This window comes from Canis lupus, chromosome 16 (genome assembly GCF_003254725.2).
Source record: "Canis lupus dingo isolate Sandy chromosome 16, ASM325472v2, whole genome shotgun sequence".
NCBI lineage: Eukaryota > Metazoa > Chordata > Mammalia > Carnivora > Canidae > Canis > Canis lupus.
Genome location: NC_064258.1, coordinates 10,370,935 through 10,391,035, shown reverse-complemented (window position 1 = coordinate 10,391,035; position 20,101 = coordinate 10,370,935). Strand labels below are relative to the sequence as shown.

At 37.3% G+C, this 20,101-nt stretch overlaps 1 protein-coding gene and 1 pseudogene across 1 annotated transcript in view; both read left to right on the top strand.

The window, feature by feature from the left end:
- The window catches only part of LOC112650926 (adenylate cyclase type 1), a 40,525-nt gene extending 25,121 nt beyond the window's left edge, over positions 1 to 15,404 (top strand). Inside the window, exon 7 of the mRNA XM_049095092.1 lies at positions 15,255 to 15,404. Coding sequence (XP_048951049.1) covers positions 15,255 to 15,275 — 21 coding nt within the window. The 3' untranslated portion in view covers positions 15,276 to 15,404. The remainder of the gene's footprint in view (positions 1 to 15,254) is intronic.
- On the top strand, positions 15,276 to 16,225 carry LOC112642368 (protein FAM32A-like; annotated as a pseudogene).
- The last annotated feature ends 3,876 nt before the right edge of the window (positions 16,226 to 20,101 follow it).

Sequence of the window (20,101 nt, the reverse complement as noted above, 5' to 3'; positions counted from 1 at the left end):
ATTTTCCTTTTACCTACAGGTTACTCTTCATTTCCAAATACGTTGGAAATTTCTGGGTATCTTTTAGTTGTTGATTTTTAGTTTAATTCCATTGCAGTCAGAGAACATATTGTGTAGTTTTTCAATCTTTTGAGATTTTTTGAGACATGGCTTATTTTGGTGAATGTTCCGTGTACACACGATAAGCCTGTGTTCTGCAATAGTTGGATTTTGTATTCTATAAATGTCAGCTAGAATTTATAATCAAATATTCAATGCCCTTCATGATTTTTGTCTACTTGGTTTCCTCCTCTTTCATCATATGTGTCTCTCTATGTGTCTTCTCTATGATCACCGGTCATAATGGATTAAGGATCCACTCTACATAGTATGACCTCATCTCCACTTAATGACTGGCATCTTGGTGAATGTTCCATGTGTATTTGAGAAGCATGTACATTCTTTTTTGTTGTAAACATTAATTAGGTCAAGTTGGTTGATCGATAGTGTTGTTCAAGTCTGCCATTATCCTTGGCAATTTTCTAAGTGTTCTGTCGATTACTGAGTGAAGGGTTTCGAGACCAAGACTGTAACTGTGGGTTTGTCAGTTTATCATATCTGACTGTCAGTTTTTGCCTCATGTATTTTGAAGCTCTCTTAGTAGATGCACAAATGTTTAGGGTTGTTATGTCCTCCCAGTTAATACCTTCTTTCATTATCATTGTGCTTAGAGTTTATTAAACTTCTTGGATATATAGATTCACAGTTTTATTTAAATTTGGAACAGCTTGGCCATTATTTCTTCAACTATTTATTGTTTCATTTCTCTCCCCTCCATCAACGAATCCAGTTACCCATATATTAGGGTGACTGATGTCCCACAGCTCACTGGTCTTATTTTTACTTTTAAAATTCCTTTTTTTTTTTTCTGTTTCACATTCAACAGTTTCTTCCTCTATGGCTTTGAATTTACTAACTTTTTCTTCTGAAATGTCTAATCTATTATTAACTTCATCCAGTGAGTTCTTCATCTCAGACATCTGGAAAGCTGATTTGAGTCTTTTGTATATCTCCCAAGCCTCTATTTAATCTTAATGTAACATTGAGAAAAATTAAATTTTAAAATTATTTAACAGTCAAGGCATTGGGTAAATTAATTAATTTTGATTATTGCCATTATCTCATTGATCTAGAGATTTTGTTTAGCTTATATAATAAAATTTTATACTTTTCTAGAAAATACATCATTTTCCCTTCTCTTTTTTCTCCTCCCTCACTAACATCACATTCTCTTGCCTTTCAGGTATCCTTATTAACAACCTGTGTGTAAATTTCTTTATTCAGGTTCACACTCGCTTATCCAAACACAATCACATGCACACATACACACATACCCCACACACACATGCTCATGTTTGTAAACATGTATATATGGGGTATTTTTTTCTGAAAAGATGGGACTATATTATACAACTTCTCCCTTATCCTTGCTTAACAATGAGAGGGGCACCTCAGTGGCTTAGCCAGTTAAGAGTCTGCCTTCGGCTGGGGTCATAATCCGGGAGTCCTAGGATGGAGCCCTCCATTGGGCTCCCTGCTCAATGGGGAGTCTGCTTCTCCATCTCCCTTTCCCCCTGCTTGTGCTCTCTCTATATATAAAATAAAAAATTAAACAAAACAAAACATGTATTAGTACATGCCAAGTTTGATTATTTCATTAAGATGGTAGGTAGTTCCTAGGGGTGCCTGGGTGGCTCAGTCAGTTAAGCATCTGACTCTTGATTTTGGCTCAGGTCATGACCTCAGGATCTTGAGATCAAGCCCCATGTCGGGCCCTGTGCTCAGTGCAGAGTCTACTTGTCTCTCTCCCTCCCCCTCTGCCCTTCACACACTTGTGTTCTCTCTCCTATGTCTCTAAAATAAATAAATAAATAAATAAAATCTTTTAAAAAAAATGGTAGTTCCTAGATCACATTGATATAAACTTCTCCGTGGGGTGATATTTTGGCACAGTGCAAATTATCTTGTTGCCCAATATATTTGGAAGTAGAGGTTTCACAAGCACTGTGATATTCACCCAAATTGATTATTTAATGGGAGTTTCAAAATGGTTCTATTGTAATTCTTACATGAATCGCCTGCATCCTCCATCAAGAAGAGTCATCTCTCATCAAGTGGACATAAACTGCCGTTCCTTGCCAAAGGCAGAATGAGAATTTAATTATCTTTCTTTAACTACCAATTTCTGTTGTATCTTATATAATAATTGTCTGCAATGGTCATCTGTAAATCTTTTCTGCTCTTTTTTTTTTTTTGGTGGTTTTTATTTTTTATATAAATGTATTTTTTATTGGTGTTCAATTTGTCAACATATAGAATAACACCCAGTGCTCATCCCATCAAGTGCCCCTCTCAGTGCCCATCACCCAGTCACCCCCACCCACCCCCGCCCTCTACTCTTTTTTTCTAATAACTTTGTAATAACTTTGTAACTTTGGACTTCTAAAGTTGTATTTCTTTAAAGTTTTTATAATCACTAATCTTTTTGATAATCAAATTGCCCCAAATTTTACCAGTGGCAGCTTGAGCAAGCTGACTTCTCTGTCTTTTTTTTGTTTTAAGATTTTATTTATTCATGGGGAGGGGGGGCAGAGACACAGGCAGAGGGAGAAGCAAGCTCCATGCAGGGAGCCCCGTGGGACTCGATCCCAGGTCTCCAGGATCACGCCCTGGACTGAAGGCGGTGCTAAACCGCTGGGCCACCCAGGCTGCCCCCCCCCCCGTGTCTTTGATATCACCCCAGTAGTCTTTGATGCTTGCTTCTCTTTGGTACATCCAGAAATGATGAGCCCACCTCATCCTTTCCCAGCCCCAGTCCATATTCAACCATTTCTCCGAAGAGCGCTAATTCCCTAGAGTGGAGAAAAGTACGTAAATACATAAATCTGAGCTCCAGCAAGTTTCACTGCTGGAATGTCTTGCTTTTAAATTCTTTCAGTGTGCAGAATATATGTATATATTTTAACTTGAATTTATATTGGTAATATCCAACTCAGATTTAACATGATTTGGCATGATTTTGTATTTATAGCTCTTCAACCCTAAAAATCTTGGTTCCTAATAACTTTAAGATATTTACTGATTTGCTTTATCTTAAAATAAACATAAAATACTTTCAAAATTACAATATCAGTATCACTCCTAAAAATAAAACTATTAACAGAGGATAAAGGTTCATTTGTAGTTCCCAAATTCATTCTTTTTTAAAAATCCTTAATCTATATCTCACTAAAGATGAACAGAGTTCTGTGTTCAAAGCTCACTTGGAATTATTCTTTTTTTCTCTGAGATTATGTTATCAAGTGGACATATGTTCATTTGTTTCCTTCTTTTCTATTTTTAAGGCTTCCCCTTTTCCTTTTATGATCTATTTTTTCAAACATGAAAAATACGTACTTTCAAGGTGGCAATTATGTAAAAAATATATTCTCATGGATTTGCTTTTATTCCAAAACCTTTCACCAGGATTCCAAACTACCACCATCTCCACTAGAGGGAACTATTTTTATTCATTTCTGGTTTGTCATTCCAGTGTTTCTCCTTCAAAAATTTTTCCTTGGCTTGCATTTTGTAATCCATGAAATGTAGAATATCTGTGCCAAGCAATATACATTTTAGTTCTGATGGCTTTTGAACTTCATAGAAAAGATATCTTACTATTTTTTTTTAAGATTTTATTTATTTAGGGATCCCTGGGTGGCGCATCGGTTTGATGCCTGCCTTTGGCCCAGGGCACGATCCTGGAGACCCGGGATCAAATCCCACATCGGGCTCCCGGTGCATGTAGCCTGCTTCTCCCTCTGCCTGTGTCTCTGCCTCTCTCCCTCTCTCTCTCTCTCTCTCTCTCTCTCTCTGTGACTATCATAAATAAAAATTTTTTAAAAATTAAGATTTTATTTATTTATGAGAGAGAGAGAGAAGCAGAGACAGGCAGATGGAGAAGCAGGCTCCACGCAGGGAGCCTGATGTGGGACTTGATCCCAGGTCTCCAGGATCATGCCCTGGGCTGAAGGCAGGCGCTAAACCACTGAGCCCCCAGGGATCCCTATTTGTTGTTTTCTAGGACTGTTTTGGTCAGTCAATATTCTATTATGAGATTTGTGCAAGATGTTTTGTGTAGCTGTTATTCACTCATTTTCATTTAGGTGTACTGTTCCATTGTGTAAATACACTACAAATCATTTATCCTTCTGTCAATGGCATTTGGTTGTTTCTGGATTTTTTTTCTAATATGTATATACTCTCACAAATATTCTATATCAGACAAAGTGGACTTCAGAGCAAAGAAAGCATTTTATAATGGTAGAAGGGTCAATTCTTTAAGAAAACTTAATTCCTGATATGTGTGTACCTAACAACAGTTAGACTAAAGTTTTTAACCAAAAAAGCCACAAAATACATGATGTAAAAGCTGATAGAGCTGCAAGGAGAAATAGATGAATCCACTATTATATTTGGAGACTTCAACATCCCTTTATCAGAAGTGAACAGATGGAGAAGATAGAAAATCAGTAAGGATATAATTAATCTGAACAGCACCGTCAAACACCTGGATCTAATTAATGTCTATAGACTATGTAAACTAAAAATAAAAGAGTACACATACTTTACAAGCTCACATGGAATATTCACCCAGAGAAATCACATTCTAGGGGCACCTGGGTGGCTCAGTTGGTTAAGCATCTGCCTTCAGCTCAGGTCAGGATTCTAGGGTCCTGGGATTGAGTTCTGTGTTGGGCTCCCTGCCCAGTAGTGAATTTACTTCTCTCTCCCCCTCTGCCCCTCTCTCTGCTCATACTCTCTCTTTTGTGCACTCACACTCTCTCTCTCAAATAAATAACTAAAATCTAAAAAAAAAAAAAAACAAAAAAAAACACATTCTGGGCCATAAAACATACCTTAACAATCTTAAATGAATAGAAATTACACAAAGTATGCTCTCTGACCACAATGGAATTAAACTAGAAACTAATAACAGAAAGATAGCTGGAAAACCTCTCAAGTATTTGGAGATTAAACAATACATTTCTAAATAACACACAAATCAAAGAAATCTTTTATTATTTTTTTCTTCCTTTTTTTAATAAATTTATTTTTATTGGTGTTCAATTTACCAACATACAGAACAACACCCAGTGCTCATCCCATCAAGTGCCCCCCTCAGTCCCCATTACCCATTCACCCCCACCCCCCTCCCTCCTCCCCTTCCACCACCCCTAGTTCATTTCCCAGAGTTAGGAGTCTTTATGTTCTGTCTCCCTGATATTTCCCACACATTTCTTCTCCCTTCCCCTCTATTCCCTTTCATTATTATTTATATTCCCCAAATGAATGAGAACATACAATGTTTGTCCTTCTCCGATTGACTTACTTCATTCAGCATAATACCCTCCAGTTCCATCCATGTTGAAGCAAATGGTGGGTATTTGTCATTTCTAATGGCTGAGTAATATTCCATCGTATACAAAAACCACATCTTCTTTATCCATTCATCTTTCGATGGACACCGAGGCTCCTTCCACAGTTTGGCTATTGTGAACATTGCTGCTAGAAACATCGGGGTGCAGGTGTCCCGGCGTTTCATTGCATCTGAATCTTTGGGGTAAATGCCCAACAGTGCAATTGCTGGGTCTAGGGCAGGTCTATTTTTAACTCTTTGAGGAACCTCCACACAGTTTTCCAGAGTGGCTGCACGAGTTCACATTCCCACCAACAGTGTAAGAGGGTTCCCTTTTCTCCGCATCCTCTCCATTTGTGGTTTCCTGCCTTGTTAATTTTCCCCATTCTCACTGGTGTGAGGTGGTATCTCATTGTGGTTTTGATTTGTATTTCCCTGATGGCAAGTGATGCAGAGCATTTTCTCATGTGCATGTTGGCCGTGTCTATGTCTTCCTCTGTGAGATTTCTCTTCATGTCTTTTGCCCATTTTATGATTGGATTGTTTGTTTCTCTGGTGTTGAGTTTAAGAAGTTCTTTATAGATCTTGGAAACTAGCCCTTTATCTGATAGGTCATTTGCAAATATCTTCTCCCATTCTGTAGGTTGTCTTTGAGTTTTGTTGACTGTATCCTTCGCTGTGCAAAAGCTTCTTATCTTGATGAAGTCCCAATAGTTCATTTTTGCTTTTGTTTCTTTTGCCTTCGTGGATGTATCTTGCAAGAAGTTACTGTGGCTGAGTTCAAAAAGGGTGTTGCCTGTGTTCTCCTCTAGGATTTTGATGGACTCTTGTCTCACATTTAGATCTTTCATCCATTTTGAGTTTATCTTTGTGTATGGTGAAAGAGAGTGGTCTAGTTTCATTCTTCTGCATGTGGATGTCCAATTTTCCCAGCACCATTTATTGAAGACAGTGTCTTTCTTCCAATGGATAGTCTTTCCTCATGGATTGGCAGAATTAATATTGTGAAAATGTCAATGTTACCCAGGGCAATTTACACGTTTAATGCAATCCCTATCAAAATACCATGGATTAAGGTAGAGTTAATCCAGGTTTATTCTGGATATTCCAGAGCATTGAACAGAGAGTTAGAACAAATTATTTTAAGATTTGTGTGGAATCAGAAAAGACCCCGCATTGCCAGGGGAATTTTAAAAAAGAAAACCATATCTGGGGGCATCACAATGCCAGATTTCAGGTTGTACTACAAAGCTGTGGTCATCAAGACAGTGTGGTACTGGCACAAAAACAGACACATAGATCAATGGAACAGAATAGAGAACCCAGAAGTGGACCCTGAGCTTTATGGTCAACTAATATTCGGTAAAAGAGGAAATCAAAGAAATCTTAAGAGAAATTTTTAGATACTTCAAAGTAAATGAAAAGGAAAATACAGCTAATTGAAACTTGTGAGATGTAGCAAAAGCAGTGTTTCAAGGGAAATTTATAGCATTGAACACAAATGTTAGAAAAGAAGAATGACCTAAAATCAATAATCTAAGCTTCCACTTTAGGAAACTAGAGAATAAGGAACAAATTAGATTTGGGACACCTGGGTGGCACAGTTGGTGGAGGATGCAGCTCTTGATCTTGGGGTCATGAGTTTGAGGCTCATGTTGGGGAGTGGAGATTATATTAACTAATAATAATAATAATAGAATAAATATTAAGAAGAGCAAACTAAATTCAAAATCAATAGAATAAAAGAAATAATAAAAATTACAGCAGAAATCAATGAAATTGAAGACAAGAAATCAGTAGAGAAAAACAATGAAATCAAATGCTGATTCTTTAAAATAAAGTCAGTGAAAGTGATAAACCCCTAGCCTGGTTTACTCAGACAAAAAAGAGAGAAGACACAAATTGCCAATCTCAGAAGAGGGACCATCACTGCTGATGTCATTGGAGTAGGTACACTAGACCTAGATGATTTCAGTTGTGAATTCTACCAAACATTTATTGAAGAAATTGTACCGATTCTCTACAATCTCTTACAGAAGATAGAAGCAGAACAAATACTTCCTAATATATTCTATGAGATCAGCATTACCGTAATACCAAAAGCAAAGCCATTACAAGAAAGAAAAAATACAGGGATGCCTGGGGGGCCTCAGCAGTTGAGCGACTGCCTTTGGCTCAGATTGTGATCCCAGGGTCCTGGGATTGAGGCCCTCATTAGGCTTTTTGCATGGAGCCTACTTCTCCCTCTGCCTATGTCTCTGCCTCTCTCTCTGTGTCTCTCATGAATAAATAAATAAAATCTATTAAAAGAAATAAAGGAAAGGAAAAATACAGATCAATATATCTCACAAATTTTAATGCAAAAATATTAACAGTTTGAATTCAATGATGTGTAAGAAATTATATACGATGACCAAGTGGAATTTATTCCAGGTATGTGAGACTTGTTCAAAATTCAAAAATCAATTAATGTAATTTATCACATAAACAGGCCAGAGAGGAAAAAGTATAATATAGATACAGAGAAAGCATTTATGACACCCATTAATGGTAAAAACCCTCAGCAAAGTAGGAGTAGAGGAAGCTCCTCTTCAAAAGCCTACAGCTAACAAACACTTAATGGTAATCAACTAGAGGCTTCCCTAATTCAATCCAGAATCAGGCAAGAATGTCTTTTATGACTCCTATTCAACATCTTACTGGAACTCCTTGGTCATACAATAAGAACAAGAAAAGGAAATAATAGATATACAATTGTGAAGGAAACTTTGTTTGCAAATGACATAACTATCTATGTAGAAAATCCCAAAGAATCAAATAAAAGCATCCGAGAACTAATAAGCAATTATGACAAGGTTGTAGGACAGAATGTTAAGACACAGAAGTCAAATGCTTTCTATATACCAGCAATGAACACTTGGAATTTGATTTTTAAAACAGTAATATTTACATTAGCACATAAAATTGAAATATTTAAATATACATATATACAAGAATAATATGTACAAGATCTATATAAGGAAAATTACAAAACTGATGAATGAAGTCAAAGATATAAATAAAGAGTATTCCATGTACATAGACAGGAAAACTCAAAATTATCAAGATATCAATTCTTCCCAACTTGATCTGTAGATTCAACACAATCCTAATCAAAATCCCAGCAAGTTATGTTGTGGATATGAACAAACTAATTATAAAGTTTATATGCAAAGCAAAAGACCCAGAATAGCCAACATAATATTGAAGAAAAGCAAAGTCAGAAGATTGATACTACCTGACTTCAAAAGTTATTCTAAAGTGGCAGTAATCATGGTGGTGAGATAATCACAAAAGAATAAACAAATAGATCAATGGAACTAATCTCTGACCTTTGATAAGGAACAAAGGCAATCAATAAAGGATACTTTTGTCAACAAATGGTGCTGGAACTAGACAGCTATGTATAAATAAATATAAACACAGGTCTTATGCCATTCACAAAAATGAACTCAAAATGGGTCATAGACCTAAATGTAACTGCACAACTATAAGATTTCTAGGTTATGGCATAAGGGAAAGCTTAGATGGCCCTGGGTTTGGTGATGAGTGTTTTCAAACAACACCAAAAGTACGACCCATGAATGAAAAAATGGATTAAGGAGGACTTCATGAAAATTTAAAAAACTTCTGCTGCAAGAAAGAGACACAGTTAAGAGAAAGAAAAGACAAACCACAGACTGGGAGAAAATTTTTGCACAATGCATATCTGATAAAGAACTGGCAGCCAATCTAAAATAATACAAAGAACTCAAATTCATCAATAACGCAATTTAAAACTGAGCAAAATATCTGAACAGACACCTTATCAAAGAAAGTACACAGATGGCACATAAACATGCACAAAGATGCCCAACGTCCTTAGGGAATTTCACATTAACAGACCAATGGATAACATTACACGTTAGAATGACTAACATGCAAAACACCAATACTACATGCTGACAAGGCTTATAGCCACACAAAATCCTGCACATGAATGTTTATAATAGCGTTATTCTTAATCACTAAAACTCAGAAACAACCAAGATGTTCAATAAGGGAATGGATAAACAAAGTAGTATATAGTGGCATATTATCCAATGACTGAAAGAGAAATGAGTCATCAAGCCGTGAAAAAAATAAGCACATTGCTAAAGAAGTCAGTTGGACTATATATGATTCCAACAATATAGAATTTTGGAAATGGGAAAACCAGTGATAGTAAAAAGTCGGTGAAAGATCAGTGGTTACCGGGAGTTTGCACAGAGCATTGAAGAAGGAATGAATACAGTTGGAGCATAGAGGATTTTTAGGGCACTGAAGTAATCTGTGGGATACTGCATTGGTGGATACATATCATCATGCATTTGTCAAAATCTATAGAATATACAACTCACAGTGAACCTTCACATAAATGATGGACTTAGTTAATAATAATGTATCAATATTGGAGCAGTTAAAACAAATGCATTGGGAACACCAGGACAGAAGCTTAAGGGGGTACATGGGAAATCTGTACTTTATGTTCATTTTTCTGTAAACATAAAAATGCTCTAAAAATCAATCTGTCAATTGGAAAAAGTTTTAGCCACTTAATCTGCATATTTCCAAGTGTTTATAAAATCTTATTAATTCACAATACAACTTTTATCTGATTTTTCTAAACTACCTATATGTTATAAAAATCTAAGGTAGAGTTAATCCAGGTTTATTCTGATGCTCAATTCTTTCCTGAGCTATAGTTAATAAGGTCCAAGCTTGCAAACAAGAATAAAAATCCTTTGGTCCCAACTACATAACCCACAAATGAAAAGAGTGCTACATATAAAAAAATCTATAGGTAATTAATTAACCTATGGGTAACTAAACGGTGTGATATTGATGAAACAACAGATCAGTAGGACAGAATCGATAGCCCAGAAATAACACTTGCACAGACAGGGTCAGCTGATCCTTGACAAAGGAGCAAAGGCAAATCAGTGGCCAAAGGAAAATCTTTGCAACAAATGATACAACTGGACACCAGTTGTTTGGAATCACAAGGGACATTAATAGACAAAACCATCTTGGAAAAGAAGAACAAATAAGGAAGACTCATACTTCCAGATATCAAAACTGACCATGAAATGGACATTTATGGGACGCCTGTTCCTCCCTCTTCCCATGTCTCTGCCTCTCTCTCTCTGTGCCTCTCATGAGTAAATAAATAAAATCTTAAAAAAAAAAAAGAAAAAAGAAATGGACATTTATGACACAAGTTTGCCTTCCTTGCTCACAACACTTCTCCTGGAAAATGAAGATTTACAGAAGACTTTATCTATTGCAGTTATTTACCAAACAACAATACCTCTGTCCAGAGATCACATTTATTGGCAAATTAAGTATGGCAGTAGGCTCGTGTCCACACAAGTCATGGTCTAACCATCAACCAGAAGCAGCTGGCTTCATAAACTATGGAACAGACTACCGAAGACTCAGCTCTGGGGCCGGCAAGATAGTCTTTGTCAAGCGGTTCTTTTGGATTTTTCCTAGTATTTTGCAAATATGAATAACTTATACAGTGAACACATAATCTTATGCTTTTGCAATGCCAATTTAACTATGGATAGATTCCTGGAACAGGGATTTCTGGATCAATGAGTTAAGTGCATATTTGATTTCACTAGGTAGTGCCAAATTTCCCTCTACAGGGGTTTACCATCTTGCATTCCTATCATCAAAGCATGAAAATCTCTGCTTCCTTGTATCTCCAATAGGACAGATTTTTTTACAGTCTAAAATGTGAAAAATAATGTCCCAGTTTAGTTTTAATTTTCATTTCCCTTATTATGAGAGAGGTTGAATAACTTTTAACATGTTTAAGTTCTAAAGCCATTTTAATTTCTTTTAATCTGAACATTCAGATTAAAGTAACTGAGTAAGTAACTTATTTTAAGTAACTTATTATGTTGCTACTCTTCTCCAGTTTTTAAACACTGTTCATTAATTAGGAATACTGATCCAATTTAAATGTCCTAAATATCTGTGTAAACATATTTTTATTATTATTGTCTTTAGAGTTTGGATATAGGAGAGTTTTCTTCTAAATTTGTAAGTCATTCACTTTTTTTTAACCTTCTAAGACTAGCTCCCCTCATTTCTGTTCTTGAAGTGGTTTTCTTAGCTAGTCAGATATTTTTCTATATGGTTTTTATAATCAATTTGTCCAGCTACAGGAAAAAAAATACATTTTTGTTATGAGTATACTAAACATATATAATATGTTTAAGGTAAAAATATATATAAATATATATAAATAACAGGGTAAAAAATATGTAATTTCTAGCATGTTTTATAATATTAGTTTGCAGTTTTCAAATGTTGAATGATCACATTTTTTTTTCTGGTGTGATTTTTTTGTGTATTTTGATATTAGGCACTTTCATTTTCATCATGTTTTCCTTTCAACATCTCTCTATGTGGTTTGATTGCAACCCTTTTCTGTCGTGCATATTTAAGTAAGATGTGTTTTCTTGTATTTTTTGTCTTAGAAGGATTCTGTATTTAGTATTTTTGTAGAGGATGGGAGTAAACCAGAGTAGTTTTCCTATCCTCACTACTGGGGGAGGCCGCTGTTGTTACCATCAAGAATCCAAAAGTATGGGGCAGCCTGCGTGGCTCAGTAGTTTAGCGCCAACTTCAGCCCAGACCCTGATCCTGGAGACCCAGGATCGAGTCACACATCAGGCTCCTTGCATGGAGCCTGCTTCTCCCTCTGCCTATGTCTCTGCCTCTCTCTGTGTGTGTCTCTCATGAATAAATTAAAATCCAAAAGTATGGCCTCCCCATGAAGCTATGTCCATGATTTTGAGATCTGCTTTCTCTTGGTCCATTCTGCCAGCAACTGGAGCACTTTTCTCCCTTGTTCTCAGTCTTTTACTCTACTCCCAGCAGTCTTTTCCTCAAAATATGTTTCTGTTTTTATTGCAGTGAATTTTTCCTGGATATTGCTGAGGTCTTTAAAGAATTACACTACAAGACTTGCTGATTTTCCTGCAGCCCTTAGGGAGGGCTGGGATAAAGCTCATGGGCTTTTTATGTTTACCCACATATTAGATGCTCCATTTGTCAGTTACAGTGATTATTTTCAGATTTGCTTTCTGAGGCTTCCACTCAGATGTAGGTGCTCTCTTTGATGACTCAAGAGTTTTGGGAGAATTTCTGGGGACATTCTTTAGCTATCAGAACTTCTCTGACTGTTTCATATACAACTTCTGTATAGACTAAATCTGAGTCACACAGAATCCTACTTTTTTTAGGGCATAAAGCCCCACCCACTGGTGTTCTAGGTTTCATGGAGTTTCCATTGTCACCAATTTTACTGAAGGTGTCTGTTGTCTTTTTTTCTTTTTCTCTCCTAGTTGCTCTCTCTCCAGTCTGAGGGCTTTGGGAAAGTTTTAAACACTATACTGCCATCACCATCTTCTTTTTCTAAGAGTCTCTCATAAAATCTTGAGCAAAATGTTGTCAACCAAGTAAGAACGAAAAATTAAAGCAGACAATTTTATTTGGGCAAATAGAATTGCAATTCGGAAAACATGGATTCAGGTAGAAACCTAAATTTTGTGACTAGGAAGACAAAGAAAGGGCAGGGTTATAAAAGTGATAGGTGATAAGAGTAGTTCTCGGTCATTATACAAAAGAGGAATTAAAACTAGGTTAATTGGGTCAGTTGAGATGATACGTGAATAGATTGAAATTTTTCAAATTGTGTTGGCTCCTTGCAATCGAAGCATGGGAACAATTCAGGTATCATGGTGAGGAAGGAGTTAAGTCCAGGCTGAGGGCTTGCAGTTGGCAAATAGTTCGTGGTTCTTCTGATAAGGCCATGCATAAGCTCCTCCTCCCTTATGGTCACCTGACTCTATTTTAAAAGAGACTCTTGTAACCAAATTTGCTTGTTCCATTGTGATATCTCCTTTTACATTTTCTCCCTTCGATCTAGATCTTTCTTGACAAGAAAGCATCAATGATCAATCTTTTGGTTTCAGTTCCATTACATTGCCAGAGTGATTAGTACTTGCTCTGGGTCTATCATGTCCCTCAAAGTGGGGAGTCTTATATCCTCATCTATCTTTAAGCCTAAGACTACATTTGAGTGACAAGTAGACCTTTTAGGGAAAGAGGGTTTGAGCTACATCAATTGAAGTGCCATTTTCTATTGTCAAGTGTAGGGCAGATGAATACTCCCTCTTCTCAGCTAGAAGATAATCAGGGACTATCTAATTACCAAGCACAACTTTGGCCAGAGAGTCTAAGGGTCTTTGTTGGCTGCTATTGTTTAGCGACAGATTCCACAATAATTTCAAGAAATAAGGAGAAGATGACATTATAACCTCAATTACATTTATACCTAACCAAGGAAGTAAGGACTTGCCAAAGGAGCAAGTCCTGAATCATGAAAACCTCCTGCTAGATCTTTCTAACCTGACAGTGTAAATTCAGGGAAGGAAGTTTACCAATGAGATCTCTTATTTTGCTTTTGAAAGTTAGGGGCAAAATTAGATTTTTTTTCTACTAGCCTGAAATAAAAGGTTGTTCTAAATTCCAGAGGTCACCACTGCTTAGGAATGACCTGGGAGATAAAGATGAGGGTGTTATCTTTGCAGGCCAATGCCAGAGTAAAGGAAAGCAAGAAGAAAGGCTTTCATGTTTAGTTAAAGTGTGAAGTCATGATGTATCATCTTGAGCAGATGCAGTCTACCTCAATGTCCCCTACTTCTCTTCCTGTATACAGAAGATTGTAGCCGAGAGAACTCCAAGGGGTTTGCAAGGTTTTGTTATGATTTGTATGATTTGTCCAGTAAAGTGGGAATGAGCATCCATGACTGGAGATTATGGAAACTGTATCCCAGGTGAGAAACACATTCTCTAAACCATGGAAAGGACATCAGCAGGGGAAAGCTTCAACCCATCCAGAAAACATACAAACCATAACAAGAACATCACGATAATGCACACTAAGAGGGGGTCTCTGGGTAGTTCAGTCAGTTAAGCATCTGCCTTTGGCTCAGGTCATGATCTCAGGGTCCTGGGCTCCCTGCTCAGCATTGAGTCTGCTTCTCCTTCTCCCTCTGCCCCTACGGCCCTGCTTAGGTATTCTCTCTCTGCCTCTCTCTCTCTCTCTCCCTCTCTCTCTCTCAAATGAATAAATAAAATCTTTAAACACACACACACACAGACTAAGAGATAGTTGAAGTCCAGCTGCAAGGGGTTCAAAGGGTTCAGAAGAAGGAGGTCTGAGGCTTGTGGGAACAAAAATAGCTTTTCCAGAATTATAGAATACAGGATTCCAAGATTATGACCTGACAGCTCAGACTGCTGGTAGACTGTTCCTGCAATATTATAAAAGTCTCCCCATCAATGTTTATTTATAATCTGAGTCATCTTGCAGTGAAGGAATGCAAAAACTGAAAAATGGGGTTTGTCAGTCAGCCACAAAGACCCAAGTGGCTATCCTGGGTTTCTCATCACCCCAGCTGTTCTTCACTTTACAGCCACTGTTTATCCATCTTAACTTCTTATTCAGGAGCAGACTGTTGCCAAGTTACAAAGACATCAGGATGGCAAAAGTCTGGCAACAAGGGGCCATTTTTTACAGAAGCAGAATTTGAACTTCATCCACATGTGCCATGCATCTTTATATTGCAAAGACAATATAAAGAAGGCAAAATTTTACTTATTTGACAATGCCTCCCATGTAATTTATATATCAAATAAGCCTGATTAATTTAACCAATCCTTTAAAATATCCCAGGTAAAAAAGACTTCATTTTGAAATCAATTTGGGGAAGTTTGTCATAAATATAGAAGGTCTGGATATTTGGTTAAAATAAGATCACAAGGAAAAGCAAGCGGCATCAAGGCGGCCTACGAGCAGGTTCAGAAGGGGCTCCTGAAACTAAAAGGTGTCGCAGAGCTCGGTGTGACCAAGCAGAAGAAGAAAAAGAAGGACAAGGACAAGGCTAAACTCCTGGAAGCGATGGGAACAAGCAAAAAGCACAAGGAGGAGAAGCGGCACGGCTGGACAAGCGAACCCTGGCCCAGGCGGCCTTCGAGAAGATGCAGAAGAAACAGCAAATGGAAAGGATCCTAAAGAAAGCATCCAAAACCCACAAGCAGAGAGTAGAGGACTTCAACAGACACTTGGACACCCTTACGGAGCACTATGACATTCCTAAAGACAGCTGGACGAAGTAGCCTCCCCATCCAGGGTAAGCAGTGGCATCGAGGGGCATTGGAAGGCAAAGTTAAGGTTCTGTTTGGTGCCTTTGGTATTTTCTAGAAACATTCTTTTACACATACCCTTGTGTTTTCTGCTGAGACCAATGCTTTCCAAAGCAGTGTGCCCTCTTGCTGGAACTTGATTAAAGTAAGACTGTTTTACTACCCCCCCCCAAAAATAAGATCACAAAAAATTAAAAGAATACTTAATTATCTATTAACCTAAGTGACAAGGTTTTAAGGACAATTATAGAAGATCACACCTGCAAAAACCTTAGCTTTTTCTTAAAGTAGGCTTCATATCCAGCATGGAACCCAATGTGGGACTCTAACCCAACCCTGAGATTAAGACCTGAGCTAAGGGATCCCTGGGTGGCGCAGTGGTTTGGCGCCTACCTTTGGCCCAGGGCGCGATCCTGGAGACCCAGGATCGAATCCCACATCGGGCTCCCGGTGCGTGGAGCCTGCTTCTCCCTCTGCCTGTGTCTCTGCCTCTCTCTCTCTCTCTCTGTGACTATCAAAAATAAAAAAATAAAAAATGAAAAGACCTGAGCTAAGATCAAGAGTCAGATGCCCAGCTAAGCTACCCAGGCACCCCAATCCTTAGCTCTTTTTGAATAAAGATTTAGTTTTTCTGAGTAGTCAAAATGTAATAAAGACAAAAATGCAGAATCTTTCTTAGACAGATTACACTGACAGTAAAGAAACTCTGTTTATAATTTTTTGTTAAGAACAGATCTATTATCTAAGAGTAGATCTATTATCTAAGAAAATTTGTTTTAATAGAGAAAAAAACCAAACTAGTTGGATCAGTATAGTTTTTATATTAAAACTCATTTTTCAATCAATTTATTTTAATCTTAGCCAGTTTGATAACATATAAAATTTCTTTCCTTTTCCACAACTCCTCCTACAACTTTTTTCTTAAGATCTTATTTATTCATTTGAGAGAGAGAAAGGGCACAAGTCTGGGGGAGAAGCAGAGGGAGAAAAAGAGAGAGAGAAAGGAGGAGACTCCATGCTGAGCCAGAAGCCCCATGCAGGGCTCAATCTCAGGACCCAAAGATCATGACCTGAGTTGAAGGCAGAGTCTTAACCATCTGAGACACCCTGGCACCCCCAACTTTCTCTTTTTTACATTACAATTTTATCCTATGTTTTTCCTCTTTAAACAACCAGCCTCACTTTAGGACAATATTTTCAACAAAATAAAAGTTATCTCCATTTCTCATAACTTCCCTTCCTAAAAACACACCCACTTTCCTGGCATACAGAGATGTTTCCCTTATTATTTCTAGTAGCTTTGATTACATATATTAATTAGAATCTTTAATCCTTAGAAACCTTAGTCTCTAGTGAAAACTAAGAAGCAATTGTGATCTATCTATAACTGTCTTTATATCATTATTCTTTAGCATTGCAAATTTATGAATAAATTTTATAATTTCTAGAAGCATTGCCTTTTTAAATTTTCCCACGTAGACTAACACATCCAAATATCTTTAGTTTCTCTGTAATGATAAGCCAAAAGTAGATAAATGTATGTTTAGTACTTAATGTTGTAGTATTTTTGTCCTGTTTAGAAAATGACCTAAGTCTTTACTGAAATGTCATTATTTAACTTAGCAAAACTCTAAGGTTTTAAGTTACCAAAAAGATTTCGGAAGACTTTTAAAAGTTCACCTAAATTTTTAAAATTTCACTTACATCTATTTAATTTACTTGTTCTTAGTAATTATGTTTAGATTAGTCATAAGAATTTTACAGGACAGTCATTATATGTCAATTAAGGAGAGACAAACATTCTTGTGCATTTTTCTCAGACATAGTCACTGCTAAAATCTGGTGGATTAACACCCCACCTGACCCGCTGAAAAAAATTAATAGTTTTTTTTTTAAGTATCTTCAAGATAGATTTCCTTGTACAGATTTCTTCCAGTACTAAAATTTCTCTCATGTTATGAATCCCAATCTTCAACCTTGTAAAAATTAGATTTTGCTAAGTGGGAAATATCAGAAAGGGAGACAGAACATGAAAGACTCCTAACTCTGGGGAACGAACTAGGGGTGGTGGAAGGGGAGGTGGGTGGGTGGTGGGGGTGACTGGGTGGTGGGCACTGAGGTGGGCACTTGATGGGATGAGCACTGGGTGTTATTCTGTATGTTGACAAATTGAACACCAATAAAAAATAAATTTATTTTAAAAATTAGATTTTGCCTCCACATCAACAAAATGCTTCTTGTGAGATGGTTAAGTCCTGCCAACTAAAGTCAGTTTATTGAAGAGCAGGAACCACCTGCTATTGCAATGGTCAGTTTGCTGTCTTCAGAGTTACTGTCTCCTGATTTGCAGCAGGAATTGTTTTACTTCACTTAGAAAATATGTCTGCCTGTAGGATCCAATGATTAGTACACTCCTGTTAGGAGTCTCCATAGAGTCTGTGCCCCCCTAAAGTACCATTTCTTGTGTGGATATTACCTCTAGAGGCCCATTTTACCAGCTTACATATATCAGCCAGAGTATTCATGGACAATCACATAGCCTTTGCATTCTTCTTAACTAAGAGAACACACCTTGGTGCAAATACATAAATACTAGAATAGACCCAGCTGGTTGTTTAAGCACATGTTTGACACCTGGGGTTAGTTATCCAGTCCTCTTAGTGAACAGATTTTTACAAAACTAACAATATTTTTTTCTGGTAATTGCCTATATTTTGGTGGCTCAGTGCATTCTGCTACTGTACAGCCACTTTCACATCAGATGATTGAACAATTCATTCTACAAGAGAAGGATCAGAAAGGACTAACTTGGGATCCCTGGGTGGCGCAGCAGTTTGGCGCCTGCCTTTGGCCCAGGGCGCGATCCTGGAGACCCGGGATCGAATCCCACGTCGGGCTCCTGGTGCCTGGAGCCTGCTTCTCCCTCTGCCTATGTCTCTGCCTCTCTCTCTCTCTCTCTGTGACTATCATAAATAAATAAAAAAATTTTTAAAAAAAGAAAGGACTAGCTTTTATCTGACTTAGATGCAATATCCCCCAAATAATCTAACCAGAATAATCCAGACAATGGGAAAAATCTTGTCAAAGACTAGTATCCCATGGCCTGATTTGTCTGTCCTTGGCCAAATATGGGGATTAGAAAGGAAAAAAGCAACCTTTGGACCCATTACCTAGTAGCTGGCCTAGTTTCTGCTAGTAAACTATAGTGTTCCCCTGTTAACCATAAATAATTTCACAGAATATCAGAATCCAGAGGACTCTTTGTGACCATGATGGGATAAGAACTAAGTCTACTCCATAATTATGTCTGAGTGGAGACACTATGCCACCTCAAAAATGACTAACTATTCCATCTTCAGCTAACAGGAGGACTGCTACTTTTTCTCTAATGGCAACTGTAATCACACTCTGTTCCTCCTATCTCCTAGGTAAAAGTTATTGTAATACCCCAATCATAGTATTGTTCCTACTTTATGAAGTGTACACACACACACCTGCATCCTCAAACCTTCCCCCCAAATCACCTAATGTAAGCATAATTTCTACCATATGCCGTCTCTCTCTTTCTCTTAACAAGGCATCCAATGCTTCCCCACAGACTGCAAGTCTTCTTGCTGCAGGGAGCTTATAAAACTAACTCCATTTATTAATAGTATGTTCCTACTGGTCCTTGACTGGTTAGCACCACCAAGTGATTGATGAAATGGGGCCAAGTAAAGTACCTGACGTAGGATATACCTGATATATTTTTACTGGTTGTTATAATTATCATTAACAGCTATCCAGGAAACAGATGAAATCAACCTTTATCTCTGATACAGTCAAAAGTAAGGATTTTTCTATTATCAGATCTACAGAGAGAATAGTATCTAGTTGGCATTGTGAGCACATTATATATGGAGGTCTCGATTTATTCTCATGTAATTATGACTTGTTTGAGTTAGTCACTTGCATAAATTCCTTAAAAATAGTTTTTATGGCTCATTGATGTCAACTCTGCTAGAGTTCCATTAAAGGTACTAGAGGGGAGTAGTTAAAATGACTCTGTGGTCAGACAGACTAATGATCCTGCCAGTGATTGTGCAATTTTTGGTAAGTAACTTCTCTTGACCTCAACGCCCTCTCTATAATAGTATATTACTCACTGTGTTCATTTTCATAGGCTGTAATAACAAATTACCACAAACTGAGTTGCTTAAAACAAAAAAAAAGTTATTCTCTCACAGCTCTGGGAGCTCTATGTCCATAATCAAGGTATCAGTAGGGCCATACTCCTTCTGAAGGCTCTGGCAAAGAATGTTTCTTTGCCTCTTCCTATCTTATGTGAGAGCTATACTTGGCATTCTTCAATTTGTAGATACATCGCTCCAATCTCTA